We start from the raw sequence: 20562 nt of genomic DNA, 5'->3' as shown, positions 1-20562 counted from the left end.
AGAGCGAAATATTTTAATACACTGTTGCCAGAAAAAATGCACTTTTAATTAAGAAATTCGTAAAAATATAATAAAATAGAGAAACAAGCCGATTTCGCTGTCAGTTTGACTCTCTTTGCTTATAACTACATATTTGGGGAACTGCCAAGAATTTCACAGCAAAAGGCGAAAGCCAATAAACATCATATAAAGCTTTGCATACGTAGACCAATAACAGTTAATGGCAATAAACGAGCAGCACATTCAACCGGACGCAAGAGCGCAGAGAGCAGCAGGTGTGACACGGCAGGGTGCCGCTGTTGGCTGCCTTGGCTGCTGAAAATATTTATTTATGAAATGATTGCGATTTCTTGCTGGCCATGACGTTTATTGCGGCATTATGTGTACAACCATTGTGCCACAGCCATTGTGTGTGGCACACAGCGAGTGCCAAACTCTGGCTACTCGCTTGGACAATGGACGCTGCTCGCTCTTGCGGCGTGCCTTTGCTGCCCTTTGCTTGTTGGTTTGTTGGTGTTGCTTTGGTATTTTCGTGCACGCAGGCATTTCGGCGGGTTGGGGCACTTGGCGATGCAGATAATTAAGCTTATGAAAATTTCAATTATTTCTGTGAATCCTCGCCAGCTCCAGCCAGCCCCACGCCAGTCAATCGCCTTGCTCTGCGGCAGAGCGACGTAAGAGCGGCTGCGGGTGCCGTTTGTATTTATTAAAAGGTAAATTTCATTTATGAATTGCAATTTGTTGGCGACAGCTAGTGGTTGCCACCCTTCTGGTTTTGTTTTGCAACCAATGTCAATGACGATTAAATACGCATAAAGTGTGGGGTCGACAAAAGAAAAGACAGACAACGAATGCGTGCATAGTTGGTGCGAAAAAGCGCAGTGGGTCACTTGTTGTACCCGAACGGCGCTGTGGTACTTACCCAAATAGGCTTGTTGTGGTTCGGCCATTTGTATGAGAGCTGAGTCTTTTTTGTTGTATAAGATTTTCACACGTTGCACATCTCCATAAACACCTGTCGGGAATGAAATGAAATAAAAAAGGGAGATTATTGAGTGAAAACTTTAATTTAAATGTGATGATGTATTTTTTTTGTTTATTGAAAAAGTGTGAAAAATAGTTGTGTTGATAAGAAAATAAAGACAATGTTTAAAATAAAATTAAATGAAATATTTAGAATCTGTTGAGAGTATCTAGCATATACATATGTATGTATATAAAGATCTCTAAGTACATATATAATAATTTTAAATAATTTTTCGATAAGTTATATATACTTTTTTTTCTGGAAAATATTTTGTATAATGTTTTTTTTTTAATATTTTGCTTAGATAATTTTTAATAATATTATACCAAATTAAACCATATTTATTATTTATAAGTGATTTAAACTATTTATTAAACAGCTTTGATGCTTTCAATATGTGTTGAACAGGTTTTCTATATCGTAAACTGTATCAAAATATAGTCCTTAAGCGTTGAAATGCTAAAGTTACATACATTCTTTTTAACAATTTCGACAATTTTAATAGTTTTTGAGCTTTTTTTGAGTAAAAATATTTTTAACCCAATTTTTTAACATTTAGTATCAAGGGTTATATGCCGCTTTGGATTTTACATTATGGATTTTTGTTTTGCATACACTTAGATGTATCAGATGTACATATCGTCCGCTAAAATGGAAAACAGCGTATCATCATAAGCGAAACGAAAATCGCTATCTGATATAATAACCAATCTATAACCATTTTATAACCAAAACTCAAATTTAGTTTCAATATGAGTGGTTTCTGTTATAACGTTGTTCCTTCGCCTGTAAACTTTTGAAAAGTGTTGTTACGTTATTTTGCATTTTAGATGACGAAATATTTAAGAATATTCTTTGAGGTGGATACGTGAAATAGTTTCCACGATAGGGGCTCCTAAAATGTTAAAGGCGGTTTTTTCGAAACTATTTTTCTAGAGTTAGATTCGATTTGAAATTTAACGCGACCTTCTTAGATATATTTGTCAGGTAATGATCGTAGGAATACGATTTTTCATAATTATTTTGATTTTTAGCCACTCAAAGGTGTAAATTTTTCACAAAAAAACTGCTTCGTTTTGAGAAATCGCCATTTTGTCAAAAATTAAAATTTCTCCGATCATTGCCTTTCATCAATTACACCTCTTAAAAAAAAAAATAAATAAAATTCTCAAAAAAAACACGTTTTGATTATTTGCAAGTGGATATAAACAATAATTTTCTATCAATTACTTAAAAAAAGGCAATAATATTATATATAAAAACACCTAAAATATTATAAATTTAATCATAAATATATTTCTTCAAATCCAACCTAATAAATAAACCTACTTAGTATAATAAATAATAAAATTATATAATAGCTAATGCTTTACAGAGAAGTGTGTGAGGGTCACACACATACGCACATACGCAAACCCCCACATTTATATTGGCATATTGAAATCCACCGTCGGTGTGCTGTTATACGGCATTACAATGCCAGCGCCGCCAACTTTCGTCAAACATAACGCTAATGCGCTCTCCCCGGAGAACGTCTGCCGCCACGTAGCCGACCACCTTCGCTGGCATATTTGTCAAACAATAAATTACGATAAAAAGCAACATTTCAAAAACTTTCGCCTCGAAATGCGGCGCGCTGTCGCGAGACATTTTCTAGGCAACTCCTAAGGGATGCCACGGCGCTGGTGGCGGTGTGCAGGCGGCAACAATTCAAAATTGGAAACGTCAGGAAAGTTTCATATATTGGTGGCGGTGTTTATGTTGTCGGGAAGTGTGGCAATAAATTTATTATACTCGTACTATACATATATCTTATGTCAACAGAGTGAGAGGAAGACTCAATTTGAATTTGTCTAGCATTAAGCAAGTGTCTCTTTCTGTTGAGGAGGTGAGAATATATTAGGTTATTATTTTGATTGAATTTGTTAGTATCTAAATTAAGTGGCATCTCAGGCATGATAAAGCTAATATTATTAACTTATTGAGTGAAAAAATATTGCTGAAGTTGTACTAAAGTCAGCTTATAACTAGCTTCATTTTAGGAAATGAAATTCTCAACAGGTTTATGAAATAATTTTTAGACATGATTTGTTCTAAGTAGGTCTCCACGAGTACAACGGCCTGTCGTTATTTCATAAATTCTCCAAAAAAAAAAAATAAAGTTAACTTAATCGTCTTTGTATAAATTTTATTCGTTTCTTTTAGACGACATCCGAGAAAATTTCAACATTTCCGAAGACTATTTCCAATTAACTTCAAGATAATCCAATATTTGAAGATAGTCGCCGAACAGTTCGATTTTATAGATATTCGGCTAAGTCGAAAGAAAATAACCGATTATAATTGTGCTAGCTGCCAAATCTCTCTAATATATGGCTCTCTAAAGGAAATGAGAGTAGTTAGTGTCAAGAAAGTGAGTTTCGTTTAATAAAAACATCATTTACTAATTCTTAACCGATTTATGAAGCAAAGCATATATAAGCAATTCTAAGAGGTATCGATTTATAGAATCTTAGGTTGAAAGTTGCTCATCCTTTTACATATTCAAGGTTACGGAAGCGCACTAAGAGTTGGAAATATATATAGTACAGGTATCCCTCGAATAACACGGTTAATTGGTTCCGTGTTATTCGAAATCGTGTTATTTGAAATTTAAAAGGTAAAACTTTATAAACGCAATAATTTTTAAATTACATATGTTCAACCACTGTCACTCTCCAAAGATTGATTTGTTTTTCCATGAAGAGGTAGAGGATCCTTAAATTTCAATTTTTAAAAGGAATTTTCGCGGCTTCGTGTAATTCGAACCCCGTGTTATTCGAGGGTTGTCGCAATTTTTAACCGTGCTATTCGAGATTTCGTGCAACTCAAGTACCGTGCTATTCGAGGGATACCTGTATAAGACTTTTTTTTATTAAAATAGTTCCGGACCATTATTGAAATATTAAAATTATATAAAAATATTTCAAGCTGAAGTCTTTGTTATTGCTTTAAGCCGCGGTACACAAAATTAATATGGCACTCGATAGAAGTAATTTTAGGAACATGATCGGAATACTAACTGGTCACTGTTTGGTGGTGACACACGCCCGCAGAAGGTGCTGACAGAACGAGAAAACTGCAGGAAATGTTTAGAACAAAGTACAGTAGAATCCCGATTATCCGGATCAAATAAAACCAGGGGTGTTCCGTATAATCGAAAATCCGGATAATCGATTTCAAAGGAAATCAAACAATATTTAAATTACATATAATAAAGTTTTATTATGTAATAAGTTTTACAAGTGTAGTTTAGATAATATGTACGATATATAAAAACCGAGCTATAACGATAAATAATGTATTACATAATTCTTATGTAATTTAAAATTTTGGTTGGAAATAACTTGTTATTGGTCTTTGACGAAAAGAATCACATCGTTTCATTGCGGTCAAGCCCCTGATGCGTTTCAGTTGTAACGACTGTATGGGATCCGATTGACAATTAGAGCCGAGACGAATGAGTCCGGATAATCGATGTTCGGATAATCGGGATTCTACTGTACCAAGGAATCAAAGGAATTGAAGATAAATACAGCAGATAAATACTTTTTCAAGAAGTGAGCAATGTAAGGTTCCTTTAAGCACATACCAATATTTAAAGCACTAAACACTAAACAAAAAATACTTAGAACTAGTGCTTAAATGCACATTGACTAAAGCGAATTATGTGCAAAAGCGATTGCAACCACAGAGCAGCACAATATGCCACAAACTCAAATGGAGAAATTGACCCCAAAGACGATTTTCAAAAGTGCAAATTGTTGTTTAGTGGCCAACAAGAGTAAATAAAGATTGGCCACACAAAACATGACACATACACGCAGAGCACTGTAAAGCACATGCACACACATAAATGAATTTATAGTTGAATGCACAAACTTGCAGCACGAAGCACACTGTTGAGCATTGATAGCGGCGCGCCAAGGCTTAGGCAGAGCAAAACTATAAAAAAAAATTCAAAAGTAAAGCAAAAAAATTGCACAACAAACAGTGAGCAAAGTGAGTTTCCCAAATGCAAAGCAGAAACCGAATTTGGAAAATGGCAAAGAAATTGACAGGAGCCGAAAGTAAAAATGGTAGAAAAGTGAATTTATTTGGCCAAAAACCCCGAACAGTGGGGAGCAGCGAGCAAATTGGGCTCAGCTCAAGCCAAGCAATGCGCGGGAGAGGAGAGCGCGGTGACTGGGCGAGTGTGCGATTGAGTGCAGCACTTGTGTTGAAGAAGAAAAATTGTGCATGCCAAGAAGTAAATCCACTTTACACAGCCGAATGCATAAACAAACCGCACACAGCCGAGGCACAGGCAAGCCGCTGCACAAAGGGCGCAGCGTAACCTTCGTCGCCACGCACCCCGCCGCATGGCACATATGCACAGCACTTTTAAGAGGCAGTGAAATAAAAATATCTGCTGAAATGCTGGCAGAATTTTCAATGTTGAATGCGCAACATTCAAAATCCACCGGGGACTATAGAGCCAACAAGGCAACTTACACTTACCACTCAGTCGGGCAGTCAGTCAAACAGACAGTCGGGCAGCAACAGGCAACTGACAGCATGCAGCTGGCAGCAGGCAGCCAACGTCAATGCTGCTACAAATTGGTAGGTAAAGGTGTGTTGGCTGCACTTGCTGCTGCTGCTGCACGTCTGTCGATGACGTCGCACGGGTAGAATGGCCGGCATCCGGTTGCTTGATGGCTTCGATGTGCACGTTGAAGCGGAAATGAAGTCAACAGTGGCCACTGACGGCATATGCTGTGGCAACAATTGCAACGGCGCGCATGTGTGTGTCGTAATGTTGCAAGCAAGCATTTATTCACTTTGCCGTGCGCTTGACTTGTGTGCCCCACAAGCAAATACTAGTAAGAAGTTAACAATTCGAAGCAAAATATTTGCTCTGCTGGCGAAAAGAATGATGGAATAGTTGTGGAGCGCTGCACAATGCACTAGCAGTGAGGAACGCGTGTTTGCGGTGTTGTGTTGCAAGAAAGTTTGTTTGTTTTTTATGTTTTTTTGTTTGTTGAATGTGTGTGTGTTTTTTTGCTTGATAGTAAATTATTTTTGCGCAAACTGATTTACAAGCGCTATCAATGCTTGCTGACGTAGACTTAGCGCCAGCAGCGCTAGTGTTGTTAGTGTGTGGCGTAGCACTGAGTGCAACAAATCAACATTACTGCGGCAGATTCCCTAGCGTGCCATTAGCCGCTAGGCAAATAATAAATATATGTGAAGGGTTCAAATGAACAAGATTGGCGTTCAGGTGTGAGGTTTATTGCAGAATAAGGGTTTATTTGCTAGAGCTGTGTCATTAAAGGAGCGTATGCCGAGTGTGGGTAAGAACAATGTGTTTCAAGTACTCAAATTACATTTCGGCAATAACAAAATATTTTGGTTTTAGGAGGATTTTGATTTTTAAGATGTGATTTTCTTTAACAGAAACAGCAACAAAAATTCATTTGAGGCTCTGGAAGGTATTTCAATTAACCGAGTGGGGTCTTTTGTTGCATTTTGTGAGAAAGTATGCCTTAGTTATGTATGAATGTTTGACACCATCAGAAAGTATGGACTTGCACAAAAATAAACTACTGACTTTTTGACTTAATATTTTTTGATTGAAAATTAGGGGTTTTTTTTTTTAGATATTAGGTCAGTATAAGGAGATATTTGTATAAATAATTAAAATAAAAAAATGCAATATATTTGGGATATGAAGAGGCAAGTTTCCACCAAATTTTGTCATAAAAAAAAACTTTGGCCACACGATAAAAGGAAAAAACCCAAAAATTTGGTTCTATAAATTTTTCACATAAATTTTGAGGTTATGTGAAAGAAGTTTATATACAAAAGTTATAGACAAATTTACTGCCTACAACATTGCCACATAATTTTTGTTCTACACGACTCGTAGTTTCGCCGGAAATCGAGTTAAACCATTCCTAACCAATAAAAATTCAGTCACATGTCTTAATATTAAAGATGTATACAGGTAATGATCCAAGGATTTAAAAATTTAGATTTTTGACAAAATACAGGGTTTCCAAAGGTATTTGCTTGAACATTTATACTCCAGTGTGGCTTAAAAAGTCGAAATTGTTATCAAAAACTGTGTTTCGTCGAACATTGCTTGACAAATATATAATAGCTAAGAAGGTCGTGTTGAAATTTCAAGTTGATTGGTGCATTTTGGAGAAGAATGCACTTACGCTATGGGAGCCTGTGAATACATTCTGAAGTGCTCATATCATCGAAATTGTGGGATAAGTTTCAAATTTTCGAGGAATGTTTTCATCATATTTCTCGTCGTACGCCTCAAAAACCGCTCGGTTAGCTCGACTTTCCAATAACAACGACAGCTTCGAAACCTAACCTGGAATAAGTCTAGCCACGACAGTATTCGACGCTGTACCCGCTGGTGGAAGCAGAGAAAGACCTCCCTTCCGTTGGAAAAACCAGGTGAAGAAGGACCTGACCATACTTGGAATCTCCAATTGGAACCCAATAGCGAAAAAAAAGAACGATTGGCGCGTTGTTGTACATATCCATATTTTATATTCAATTAATTAGCTGAAAATAATTTTTATACTCATATAACTGGTTGCACACATAAAAGCCAGGATTTAGAAAGTAATTTTCCACCAAAAAGAGTTTTTTTTTTATTATTTTCCAGCAGCAAAAGCTATTACGCCAACACATAGAGCGCGCAGCGTGTTAGTTTTAATGCTTTATCTTTTACAGTTACAACATAAAAAAATCTCAAATCAAGCTCATTCTGTCAATTAACGCAATCACAATATGCTTTTTCCAGCTAATGGCATAATAATAGCTTAGGATAAGCGGATTTCAATGCTTTTAAAAATTGTAAAACCGTTATACGGTGCTGTTGGCAGGAGCTTTTACCAAAAAGCACAACGCTTAAATATTCAGAATTAATATGAAGCTGTTACTTGGCTGCAGTTGAGCGAATATAAAATTTTCCTAAAAAAAAATATGAAAAAAGCGCCTAAAAAATTAAAGAACTGAATCAAAAACAAAAATAATAATAAAAAAGCGCTTAAAAAATAGAAATCCTAACAAAAAAAAAAAAAAATTATAATAAAAGATCTTAAAAATAAAGCGAACTTAACCGAAACCAGCTGGCTTGGCACTATATTCTCTAGTTGTTGTTTTTACTTTTTAGTTAAAGCTAATATGAAACATAAATATATAAGCTGTAAACCACCTTTTTCAAGGCAAACTTTTACTAACAGCAAATTTTACTAAAAACAACAAAAAATCAGTTCAATGCACAAATCTTGGGAAAGTAAAGAAAGCTTGAAAAATTCAAAAACACACACATACGCAAACATGTGTCTTGTTTTACGTTTGTGTGTGTGTGCAATAAGTTTGTGTGTGTAGTTGGTAAAAAGTTTAATACGCAAAAACCAACTTAGAATAACATCAATGTCAAAAGCAAACAAATCTGTAATGAACAACTTGACGTATACGCAACCTCTAACAACACTTATTACTCATACGCAGTGGTGCTGCTGAGCGACATTTGCGGCTGCTTGCTTACAGTATTTATGTATTTTCGTGCGTTGTGGCACTTAGTTTGAAAACTAAAACCACAGTGAGCATAGTTGAGTCGGAGCAAAAGATGAGTGGCGAAGATTTGAAAAAAAAAACTTTAAAGGGCGGGCACGGACAAGGAAAAAGATAAGGCAGGGGCACTGCTAAGTAAATATTACGCACAAATGTGAGATTATGGAAAAAGTTTGGCTTAAAAAAGTGCCATAGCTGTTCAAGAGTTTTATGCTGAAATGTAGTGACGGATGAGTGTGCATGTATGTGTGCGTGTGAATGACATGTGCGCATATAATTGAACGCACCTCAAGCGCAACATTTTTTGCTACATCCTTAATGCGCATAAATTTTTATTGCACAATTAAATGCCAACGATCAATCATTCGGCAAATTAACTAATAATAAAATGCCATTTCATTCAGAAAATTTGAAGAAAAAAAAATCCGCTGCATAAAAATAGAATTCGGCGAAGCGTAATGAAATTTGCATGCAAATCGCAAGTGCCTGCAATAACAATAACACTAACAATTGGCAGAAAAAGTAGTTCATAATCAATAGGAATATGCTGTCGAGTCAGCGATTGGCTGTGGGGCATAATCGACGCAATTGCGCTTGATTAGGTTTTTATCGCCTTGCAACATGGAAATGAATTTTAAGAGGCATATTTGATGAGAATGTGAAGTAAAATCGAAGCAAAAAGAGTTTGCGAAAGAAAAGAATGCCATAAAATGAAAGAATATTGTTGTAAAATCACTAGTTGGATATGAGAGCTGAGGATATGTGTGTAAGAATGTGTGTAAGAATGTGTGTCTGAGTGGGAAGTGGTGTGTGCGGCAACACATTCTACACGCTTATATATGTTATGCCTGTAAGTAACTACTTTTTTTCTTTGCTGTTGTATATGGCTGCTCAGCAGAGACATTCAAGCGCAAAAATTTTGCATATCGCCGACATTGATGTATTGCAACAAAATGTTGCCTGGACAACACTATAGCAATTCATAATAGTTTGAGAAAATAAAATGCGCTACAAAGCAGATTGTCAACACCAATAAAACCGTTTAATATTTGCACAAGAAAAGGGTGCTGTTAGTTCAAATGAGCATTGCAAAGGGCTGTTCATGCCACATATAGCCAAAACAGGCATATTTCTGCACTAAATTTTGCTATTTGCGGCGGCTATAAGAATTGGAAAGTGTAACACACTTCAATAGAATGCATAACAATGTACGACAACAACAACAACAACAATAGCAAATGTAATAAGCATGTCACACAAGCAGCTTACAGTGATGGCGTGGCACTTCATTGAATATGTAAATATATTTGCTTTTGATTGTATTTGCCAATGTGGCAAGGTGGTGGTGGCAAGTTGGTACATACATATGGCAGATCAACAGACAAGACGCCTAAATGGAGGGCAATAAAGTTCAAGAGCATATAATATTTGCATGCTTGGCAGGAGTGTGAAACGAGCACATGTATTTGTTGTAATGAGTTTGCACACACACACACGCAAAGATGTAAATGTGTATGTAAACAAGTATATTTGCGTGCGGCGTGTTAACAAAAGTGAAATTGTTGCTACGTGCGTGCGTGCCACTATTAACATAAGAATAGGCGCAGCACCAAAGCACGCGCATGTGCGTGTGTGTGTGTGTGTGTGGGTAAATTGCTCAAGTGCTTGGGTATATTAACTCGACCGTAGCAGGCATTATCTATGTGCTGCTACGTGCAACGCCGGAGCGTATGTAAATATTGATAATGCGAATACAAAGACAACATTTACAATGCAAGCGACAAAGTAGCAACAGCTAGCAGCGCACAACAACACACACACATATACACGTGCACGCGTAGGCTTTGTGTGTCAGCTGACGGCGTGAGTAGCTGTCGCACATAATTATTTACTTGGCACACTTAACGCCGCAAGAGATCCTTATAATGCACACAAACACATCCATTTACATATGTGTGTGTGTGCGTGCGTTACTTTGTGATGTTGCTGTTGTCACCAATTCATTTCCGACACCTCATCCGCCGGCTTAACTATTACCTGCCACAAATTGCCGCAAAACTCGCATATTTGCACATAAAATTTTCGATTACGATCTGAAAGTGCTTGCCTCGCTGCCTCAGCGTCGCTGCGCCTGGAGCGCTGTTATATTGTGATTTCACACTCATCAGCGGCGGCATTGTCATCATTGCTGCCATTAGGTTTTATAGCGCAATGTCGCTCTTTCAGTGACGTGCGCATTTTTCATCGTCATATTTGCCACATTCTCTCCCTCACTTCCTTGCTTTATTGCTACGCTTTGTGTATTATCGATTTTTTTGTCTTTTCGATTTTTACTTCAATGTTTTGCTCACATTCAATAATTTGTTAATGTAGGGATTTTCGTTGACGAAAGGATCGTATAGATCTCATCCTTAAATGGGAGTTTTGGAGAAAACGTTTCACTTTTGGAACAAGCGATTACGAGGTGAAATGCTAGCTTTTTAGATTTAGCAGTTTTATTATCAGTCAGATAAGGCTGTTCTCTGCAGTTTTCTGCCATTACTAACAGAAATGATAATTTTATCTGTATATAAGCCCTCATCGATACACTATTTGCGCGCTAGTTTTGAGAGTTACTCTTTCTTTCTCACTCTCTCTCTGTATTTCTCTGTCTTTCTTTCTCTCTGTCTGTCTATTTCTCAAGTCAAGAAGGAAATGTTGGGTTACTTTGACCTCATCTTCTTCCATACAGCTTCTGCAAATGGCGTCTGGCAGGATTACCCGCCTTACTGCGTGGATGTCATAAGGAAACGACCTGCTAAAAGCCCCAAAACTAGGGAGAGGCTAGCTTTACTGAGGGAAAAGGGATTACAAGATCTTTTGCGATCGATTTTGGGTTAAACGACTTTTGAGATAGCGCATAGCTTAGTAAGTGTTGTCAGTCTGTTTCAACAGCTGCTATAGTGTGTTCGATTTTCTACTCTCTAAAAGTTTCCAATTGGAAGATAGTTATATCAACAAGATAATTCAATCGAATTTAGATCTTTTCTTTCTGCTTTGCTCTTTCTTTCATCTCAAAAGTCACAAAATGGCGGTTTGAATTGTTTGTGAAATCTGTGTTGTACTCGTATATTCAGAGACTTCTTTATGTCAGAAGCATGTTCTTATATTTGATATTTACTACCAAAGACCTACCATCGATACTAACAGTGCTTTGATTTCATTCAATTAGCGTTTCTTCAGCTGAGACGACAAGGTACATCCTTGTCTCGGACAGCCCCAAGCGGAAAAGATCTGCTGTCGTGCATTGAGTATCGTCACAACAAGAGCAAATGGAAGAAATGATGAGGTCGATAGACTTCAACGGACGCTAGCCGTTTGGTACACAGATAATTATTTTAAGCTCTGATTTTTTCTTAAATATCTAAAGGAAGATGATTTCAAATTACCTCACACTTTTCAAAATCAGTCTTTCAACTCTCACGATTTTAAATTTAAGTTTTTTAAAGCATTATACTTCAACAATTTGCCTGAGAGTGAGTATTTTTTTATATACTCCGCAATCTTTTCCCCATAACCACGCCACGAAATAAGTCTTTTAGTAGCGATTGCCTCGCCAACTAAATTGTCGAAGACATCGCTGCGATGGCAGCTTTCTGCTGGCGCAATTGATGCTGTGGCTTAAGTATAAATAGTATATAAGTATAAATAGCAACAAGCTGATCCGATTACAGTCAATAAAATGTGCTATTTTGCCACTTAAGAAGTCACTCAACTAAATCCGGCGCGTAGCGTGTAATGGACGACGGCGGCGCCAACAACGCTTGTGTGACAGCATAGAAAAGCACATCTCTTTAGTTTTTTCTACGACGCGCGTCAGTTGCTTGCAGCGCGCTGGTGTAAAGAGCGATTTGCGTACGCTGATAGGATTGCCGTTATTTGCAGCGATTGACACGGTTGATGAGATCAATCGACTACCAGAGCCACCGAATGAACCAGCGCAAGCTGAGACTGTGCGTAGGAGGCGGTGGCGGGGTGCGGCAGTTAAACGCGCTGTTTAGTGATATTAGCGATTGACGCTGTGTTTGCGACAGATGACAGATTATGGCAATTGGTGGTAATTCAAATCAGCTAACTGGAACAGTAGTATTAAGATATAATTTGCACTTAAGTGATTGGGTGAATGGCATTGAGTGTAATGTATGCGGCGTGTAAAATATTTGAAATTCGAAAACGATGTATACAAGCAAAGAAGAAAGGTCAAATATCAACAGTCCACTATTTGGTGGTAATGAACCCGATACTGGTGGCTTTGATGATTGTCGTGACTACAAGGGGGCTAAAGATCCTGAATCAGTATAGCTATCACAAAATATACTGTATCACTTATGGTTTCAGTCAAAATCGTCTTATGTTCATACTGCCTTGTTAGCTGAAGACATATACGAGGCAATCAAAGCATTTAAGCACTTTTCAGTGGCATTTCAGTCCTATCGCAGTTTCTTAATGAAAGGCCAACCACCACAAAAACCGAAAGTTTCCAGGAAAGAGGACGAATATTTTAAAAGACGATTCTTGAATTTCAATTTTGAACATTTTGTAAAAAACTGAATTTCGAAAAACTAAATTTCGAAAAAAAAAGCATTTCGAAAAAACTTAATTTCGAAAAATACTGAATTTCGAAAAAAACTGAATTTCGAAAAAGACTGAATTTCGAAAAAACTTAATTAATTCGAAAAAACATGTTTCAAAAAAATTTAATTTCGAAAAAAAACTGAATTTCGAAAAAAAATTAATTTCGGAAAAATTGAATTTCGAAAAAACTTAATTTCGAAAAAATTAATTTCGAAAAAAACTAATTTCGAAAAAAATAAATTTCGAAAACACTTGACTTTTTCTGTTCATTGTGTCTGCAACTCAACATGGACCTCTCTGCCACATAAAAATGTTAGTCCTTCGAGCGTAAAACAAAGGAAAAACCAAAGCCTTTCACAAGAAAAAAAAATAGGAAGCTATTTGCTGTCCGTTTGATAAAAAGTATAAATATTTTTCCAATAATATTCCATACACACACAAATATATAAACAAAAAAGCCGTTTAAATAAAGTAATTTTCTCAAACACCGTTACACAGCGCACATGTTGCATGAACTGTACTTGCAACGGATTTATATGCAAATGAAATAAACTTTACTTTATTACAAACTCATTTCCGCTGCATGTAAGCGTATACACGCACACACACATAGACAGCCATGCCACAATGCAAAATGCAACATTTATACGCTTCAACTCCAGATTGCCGTTAGGTCGTAGTATCACAAAGTAACTGTTGTGCTGATCTCTTAATTTGACATTTAAGCTGTCATCAGTTTATTTAATGTCTGTCCGAGGCTTAGCCGCTTGCTTCAGCAGCGAAGGCCACTGAGGGGTCTGAGGGTTGGAGCATTGCGACAATCATAAAAAAATGGCAAGTTGCAAACAAATGTTGAATATCAACTAAGGCGGCACAGGAATATTGAATAGCCCGCAGAAGTGTTGGCTTAAGTTATGGGCACGCGCTGTTTCTTTGAAGGTAACTGTGTTGGTGTGTGTGTGTGTATTATTTATGCCTGCTGATTGGCAAGAAGCAGATTATGCAGTGAGCTTGCTACAACAACGCTGGCATGTGTTGGAGACAGCAATTTAAATTCAAATTAAATTCAATTCAACAAACCGTTATAAGCAAACGCAAACAGACACAGGCACTTTCAGAGAGAGAGAGAAGGACAGAGAGTGAACGATATGCCTGTAGGAAATAAGTGTGTTTGACAATAGCTCTTACGAACGCTAACACACACACACACAAATCAAAGCAAAACTAGATTTTACAACAACAACAAAGCATTTGCTACACAAAGCAGCGGCTGGCGGCGACAAAGTCAGCTAGTTGGAGGAGAAGCAGGCTTTTACGGCATGAACTACGATTTGTGGCAGCACCCACACCAATACACACACACACAGTGCCCAGTGAAATATGCAAAGAATATTGGTGCAGACAACCGAAACATTTGCCACAGCAACATACAGCAGATAAACTGTAAAACAATTGTGGCAACAAATCCATTATGTGGCAATTATGTTTGTTTCTGTTGCTTTTGTCTTGTCCTTTGTTGCTTAATGCAAAATCCACAACAACAATAATGAAAACAAACAACCGTTACAACAAGCGAACTTAACAAATACAGTTATCCTAAAAGTATACTGAAAGTAAATAAAGCAAACGAAGCCCCGGGTCTCGGTGCTCAGTCCTCCTTGGCCGCAGTAGGAACATGCAACACACACATATTTATATAATAGTGTGTGTGTGTGTGTGTGTGCAATAACAGCTGGATTTATGTAGTAACTTTATAAAGTTTCACTTCCACAAGCATTTATTCATTTCTCGATGCCCCCTCTCCCGTGCATCTCCTGCTCTCGTCGCATATTTCTCGTAGTAGGTTTGTGTGCGTTGCCAGCAGTGTCCTTTCTACTCCATTGCATTAAATGTTTATGCAACAAATTGAAATGCACATTTTTATTGTATTTTTATTTATTTGTTGGCTTTGTTGTAGTTGTTGTTTTTGTGTTCTCTAACTATTTCACTTATTTCATTACATTTTCACACACGACTAAGCGTGCGTTGTTGTTGTTGGTTGTTGTTTAGCGCATTTAGAGTGCTCAGAAAATAGAATTGAATTATAAGTCCACAAATGCGCACACACACATGTGCACATACACATATATGCATATATGAAAACTGAGGCATAATAATGGCGCATGCAGTCGAGTTAGTGCGACTTAGGAACGAAATTGAAGACCTCGAAAAAGACAAATTGAAAGTGTGTGCATTTGTGTATAAATGTATGTATGTATGTGCATATGTGTCCATGACTCAAGTAGAAATATAAATTCAGTTGGTAATGAAGCGCATGGCAAATATGTACATATGCATACATGTACTTTATTGGATAATAATGCAGTGAAGGCTGCTTGAATACATATATGATGGAAAGGTTGTGTGCTTGCAACTGGCCAGTTTACGGTATCTGCAACTGTTATGGAATTTACTAATTTATTTTTTTATATTAAAAGAAGAAAAGACGTTAAGTTCGGCTGCTCTGAGGCTAACCTTCCCAAATACAAAAGCTTTGTATGGCAGCTATATGATATAGTGGTCCGATCTATACAATATGGTCGGATATTATAGCGATGCTTTAGACAATCATTCATGTCAAATTTGATAAAGATATCTCGTCAAATTAAAAATTTTTTCATACAAGCATTTTAATCCGATCGTTGAGTTTGTATGACAGCCATATGCTATAGTTGTTCGATTTGAACAATTTCCACGAAGATTGCATTATTTTCTTAGATAATCATCCATGCCAAATTTGGTGTAGATATCTGCTCAAATGGAAATGTTTTCTATACAAGCACTTTACTCTGATCTTTCAGTTTGTATGGCAGCTGTACATATAGTTGTTCGATATTGGCCTTATCGACAAATGAACAACTTCTTGGGTAGAGAAAAATGTGTGCAAAATTTTAGATCATTAACTCCAAAACTGAGGGACTAATTCGGTTATATATAGACCTGGGAATTTAATCTTTTCTCTATTTTTAAGATTAAAATTAAATATTTTCTCTTTGGATCCTTACAAAATATCATATTTTCTCAGATTACCAGTGAAGAGGATTTATTTGAAAACATTTAAGTTTTCTCTTACTTTCTTCTTCGATAATGGGAGCCATAGATAACTGCCATAGGCAATGGCGAGCAGCCTAAAATTATGCTTTAAGGCGTTATATCCACCTGGAAATTTTAAAAGCCGTTTTTTCGCTTATATTATACATATATGCAGCTATATTGAATGTGCATACGTATGTATGTATATTTGAGGATAGCTTCTGATCTTAAGCCGATGCGGTAAATAGTTGCGAGGATATCAGGGTGTTTGTAGCATAAGGTTATCGGCAATGTTTTCTCTAACTTCCAATATATTTTCCTAGGTTCAAAATATCTTTCTCTTTACTTATACACTCAAAACTAGAATGGCTTCAGCACTCACATGCACTCAGGTGAAACTAGAGATTTATCGCCAGAGCTCCAGCAAAAGTGTAAATTAAAGGTCAATTCTATTTTGTCAACCAAAATTCATAGTTTTAGTATTAATACGGAAAAAATGATATACAAAAGATTTTTTAAGTATTCAACAAAAACTTGAGGAATTTTATACTTTAAGTTCATTGGAAGCGATCAAAGAAAATACAATAGTCGGCAGGGAAAATATCTTGAAATAACTACAGCAAATTTATTCAAGATCTTTCTCCAAATTTTTATTTCACCTTCTAAACCAAAAATATAGTAACGTGATTATAAATCAGAGCACGAAAAATATTTAACGCTATTAAAGTCAAAAACAAGCAAATATAAAGGATATTTAATTTTTATTATGCTTTTATTACCGGCTGTGAAGATTGCGTGAAGCAAGCTAAAGCAGAGTGAAGAAACCACAGAACTTAGTGAGTTAGACAAAGGGCAGACGAAGAACCGAACTAAGCAAAATAACCTTACCATTCAAGTACCCAATATAAACTCCTAGGAAGGTATTTATAATCAGAGCTAAATATTTGCTTACTTTGGATAGTCGTCTCTGCAGGACCCTTGCTTCATTTGTGGCGCACTTAATACTCATAATTTGCACACACACTCAACTTGTACAATGACAACAACAAACAATGTGAATCAAATGAACTCACAGTTACGTATTATTACCGTTACTCATGCAAAGCTAAATCAAAACCGAAGTTTGAGGTTCACTTGAGAGACCAGCGGCTAGCCGAAAATGACCGACGCGCTGACTGGCTGAATAAGCAAATGAATTGGCCAACAAAGTATTTGCCGAGCCACCAACAGCTGCATGGCGACGCATGTGTGCATTTGCTTGCGGGCAGACTGCATGGCAATGTAGTGTGTGGTGAGTTGAGGTGAAGTGGCTTTTACTGTTGAAATTTTGTATTGTGGCAATGAAAATCGCACTGTGTTATTGTTATTGTTTTGCCGCAGATATTTTTGAGGTATATTTTTTGAACGTTTTTTTATTATTGTTGGAATGTTGGCATGTAAATTTAATTTTATTGTTTTACGTACGAATGAGCTGGTGGCATGTAGCGCTATGTGAGGTGTGTGGGGGGAAATGGGGTGTGCGGGACAGTAGGATGTGACTGACTTTACCAGATATGCAACCGAATTTAATAAAGTCTGTATGAATTTCGTGTTGACTTCATTTCACTTGTTTGTTTTGTTTCTTTTTTTTGTTTTCATTTTTTTTTTGTTTTATTTTTTGTTTCAAGTTTTCATTCTCAGAGTTTTATTCAACTCTCGTGTGCGCCCACATATTGCTGCCGGTCTCAAACGCTCAACAAATACTCGGAAAGGCTGCTCCATCTTGCATTTTATTTACAGTTCACCTTTGCTAAGTCAAAGCTCGTGCCAAAAAAGCTTTTATTTGATTTTCACTTTCAACACTCGAGTTTTTCAACTCCAGATAATTGAGAAATAAGTGATTGGAAGAGCGGCAATTGCAGCAAGTGAGGCATACGCAGCAAGGCACTGACGTACGAACAACGCTGTTGTTGCATGTTGCATGTTAATAATGTGATTGCCGCAGAGCGAAAGAAGTAATTAAGTAGAACTACTCAATCAATTAATTCAATCACTTTAAAATCATTACATTAGCCGGCAGCGGTGTGAGGCGCCGGCCGCTTGGCGACTCTTGTGTGCGCGCGCGTGCTTTTTCCACAAAATGCGGCACATTTTTTCCGTGTTGTTAGCTTTTATTGCATTACGCCGACCTTCCATTAGCAGCTCCCACTCCCACTTTCACTTCATTTTATGCTTAAAATAATAAAACTAATTTCAGCAATCCCCTTGCCTGAGCATTACTCGCTTTTTCTTTTCTTTGTTTTTTCTTCCTTCTTCATTCAGCACGAAATTCCTTTCCCAAGTGCTAAGCATCAGCAATGTATGCCTGCGTGTGCCGGTGTGTGTGTGCGGCCGGAACAGCACTCACATAATTAAGCGCATTAGTGCTTTTGTTATTCTTTCGCACTTTTCGTTGCGCTCACTTGTCGAAGCAAAAGGCAAAACTTTTCCTATAAACACGAAAATTCGTTACACATTTGCACCTGGTGGCACGTTGCCGCCGACCGTTGGTCATTGTTGCATGCCAGCCCTCCTATCCCTCTCATCTATGGTCGTAGCAACTGCGTATCGAAATGTGGCGCCGTACGTGTAGCGGGTGGCGGAGTAACGGAACTTTATAGAATTTGCTACGCTTCGTTACGGTTAGTTGCTGCCCCAATTTCCTGCCTCACTGCCACGCCGCCTCGCCACTATCGCATTCAATTGGATGCGCCAGGTCTGTTCGTCCGTCCGTCCTAACAAGTTCACAACTTCCCACACCCGGCCATCTGCACCTCGGGCGCAATTGCTTGCTTTTGTTGTCGCATTGTTGCTGTTGTTGCAGCATTTTTAAAACTCACTTATTTGCTCGTTTGCCGCATGCAGTTGCGGAGTCGTGTAGCGCGCTGTGCTTTTGTGGTTGTTATTGTTGTCATTGCTGCTGTTATTCGTTAGCAAATAAAATTCGTTAGACGAATTTAAATTGTTTTCAAATAAACAACTCCAACTGGATGGTGGCCTGGGCGCCACCGTCCGCTTTCGTTATGGCTCGCTTCATCGGCGGTGGCGGCGTTGGCCGTGGCAGGGCCTGCATGTTAACTGCTTGTAGTAAATAGCGCTGTGTTGCTTCACTTCGTCAGCCGCATGCATAGTTTATTAAGCTTTTTGTTGCTATTTTTTGGGGTCTTTTATTCGCACCACTACTTTATAGCTCGTCTGGACGCACTGGCGTATGCTTTCTTCGATCTACGCTAAGCGCTTCGAGTGCCGTATTTGTAAGTATGTATGTAAGTGCTTTCTTGTTGTTGTCCATGCCAAGTGCTAGCCATTAAGCTGAGGTCCAGCTCGTTGCCTTTTCGTGCATGCACTTCATCTATTCACTTTATTCCGCCTACTCCACCTTGATCGTGTTATGCTTAAGCTGCTGTGGTCTCTTTCGCCACAACGCGCGCCCGCCTTATCGTCTCGAGCACCTGGTGCTTTGCGTGCGCTTGCCGCTTCTTTATTTATTTACAACATTTTCGAATTTCTATCTTCCGACAATCCATTCGATTTTGCATTTATCCCATTGTCCTTCGGTTCGAACTGTTGCACTGCTCAGCTGCTGGCCGTGCATGTCCGGTGGGAGTTCATTATTTGCCTTCGCTATGCCTTCTGTTTATTTCGTTTTTCACATCTTTATTTGTAGATTTGTCGGTTGTATTTGCAAGCTCATCTGTGTGCTGCCACTGAATTTTTTAGTTTTCTGCAGTTTGTTTCCTGTTCGTGCAAACTTTGTTGGCTCGGCGCTGTAGTGGATACAATTTATGAAAGTATTTGCCTTTTATGTTCTCTAGTGGTATTAGTTATTTCATTATTTCGCATTGTTCTATTTTCACTAAAACTTTCTACCTATGCAAAGTTGTCATTGGCGTAATACACTCCTGCATCGCTCAGTAAATGAGTGTTTGCGCTTTTGAAGTTATTAAATGGAAAATGATTTAGTTAGAGACCCTTGTTGATCGAAGCCATGTGAGTTCATTTAAAGGAAAAGTCGGTTTTTGGGTTATGAAATGATAAAAAAACTGTTTTAATGATGTTGGAGGTGTATAAAGCTCTCTCTCTCTCTCTCTCGAAATGACTTAACTTCCTAAGTATTTTTGACTTGAAACCAAAAGTGGACTAGTTAGATATCATTCTGAGCTCAGAACAATCCTTTGGAATAAAATTCATTGCTAAAATCCATAAGTAAG

The 20562-nt window shown here is 37.6% G+C and overlaps 1 protein-coding gene across 12 annotated transcripts in view; it reads right to left on the bottom strand.

Moving 5' to 3' along the window:
* LOC105227019 (polypyrimidine tract-binding protein 1) overlaps positions 1 to 20562 on the bottom strand; it is a 498255-nt gene that overhangs the window by 27650 nt on the left and 450043 nt on the right. For all 12 annotated transcript variants that reach the window (XR_007422012.1, XM_049450402.1, XM_049450400.1 and 9 more), the window contains one exon: positions 923 to 1015. Coding sequence is in view for 11 of the 12 variants with exons in the window: in XM_049450402.1 (XP_049306359.1) it covers positions 923 to 1015 (93 nt within the window). In the remaining variant the exon portion in view is untranslated. The remainder of the gene's footprint in view (positions 1 to 922; positions 1016 to 20562) is intronic.

Source organism: Bactrocera dorsalis, chromosome 2 (assembly GCF_023373825.1).
Source record: "Bactrocera dorsalis isolate Fly_Bdor chromosome 2, ASM2337382v1, whole genome shotgun sequence".
Lineage (NCBI taxonomy): Eukaryota > Metazoa > Arthropoda > Insecta > Diptera > Tephritidae > Bactrocera > Bactrocera dorsalis.
The sequence above is the reverse complement of the archived record's forward strand: the minus strand, read 5'-3'. Positions and strand labels throughout refer to the sequence as shown.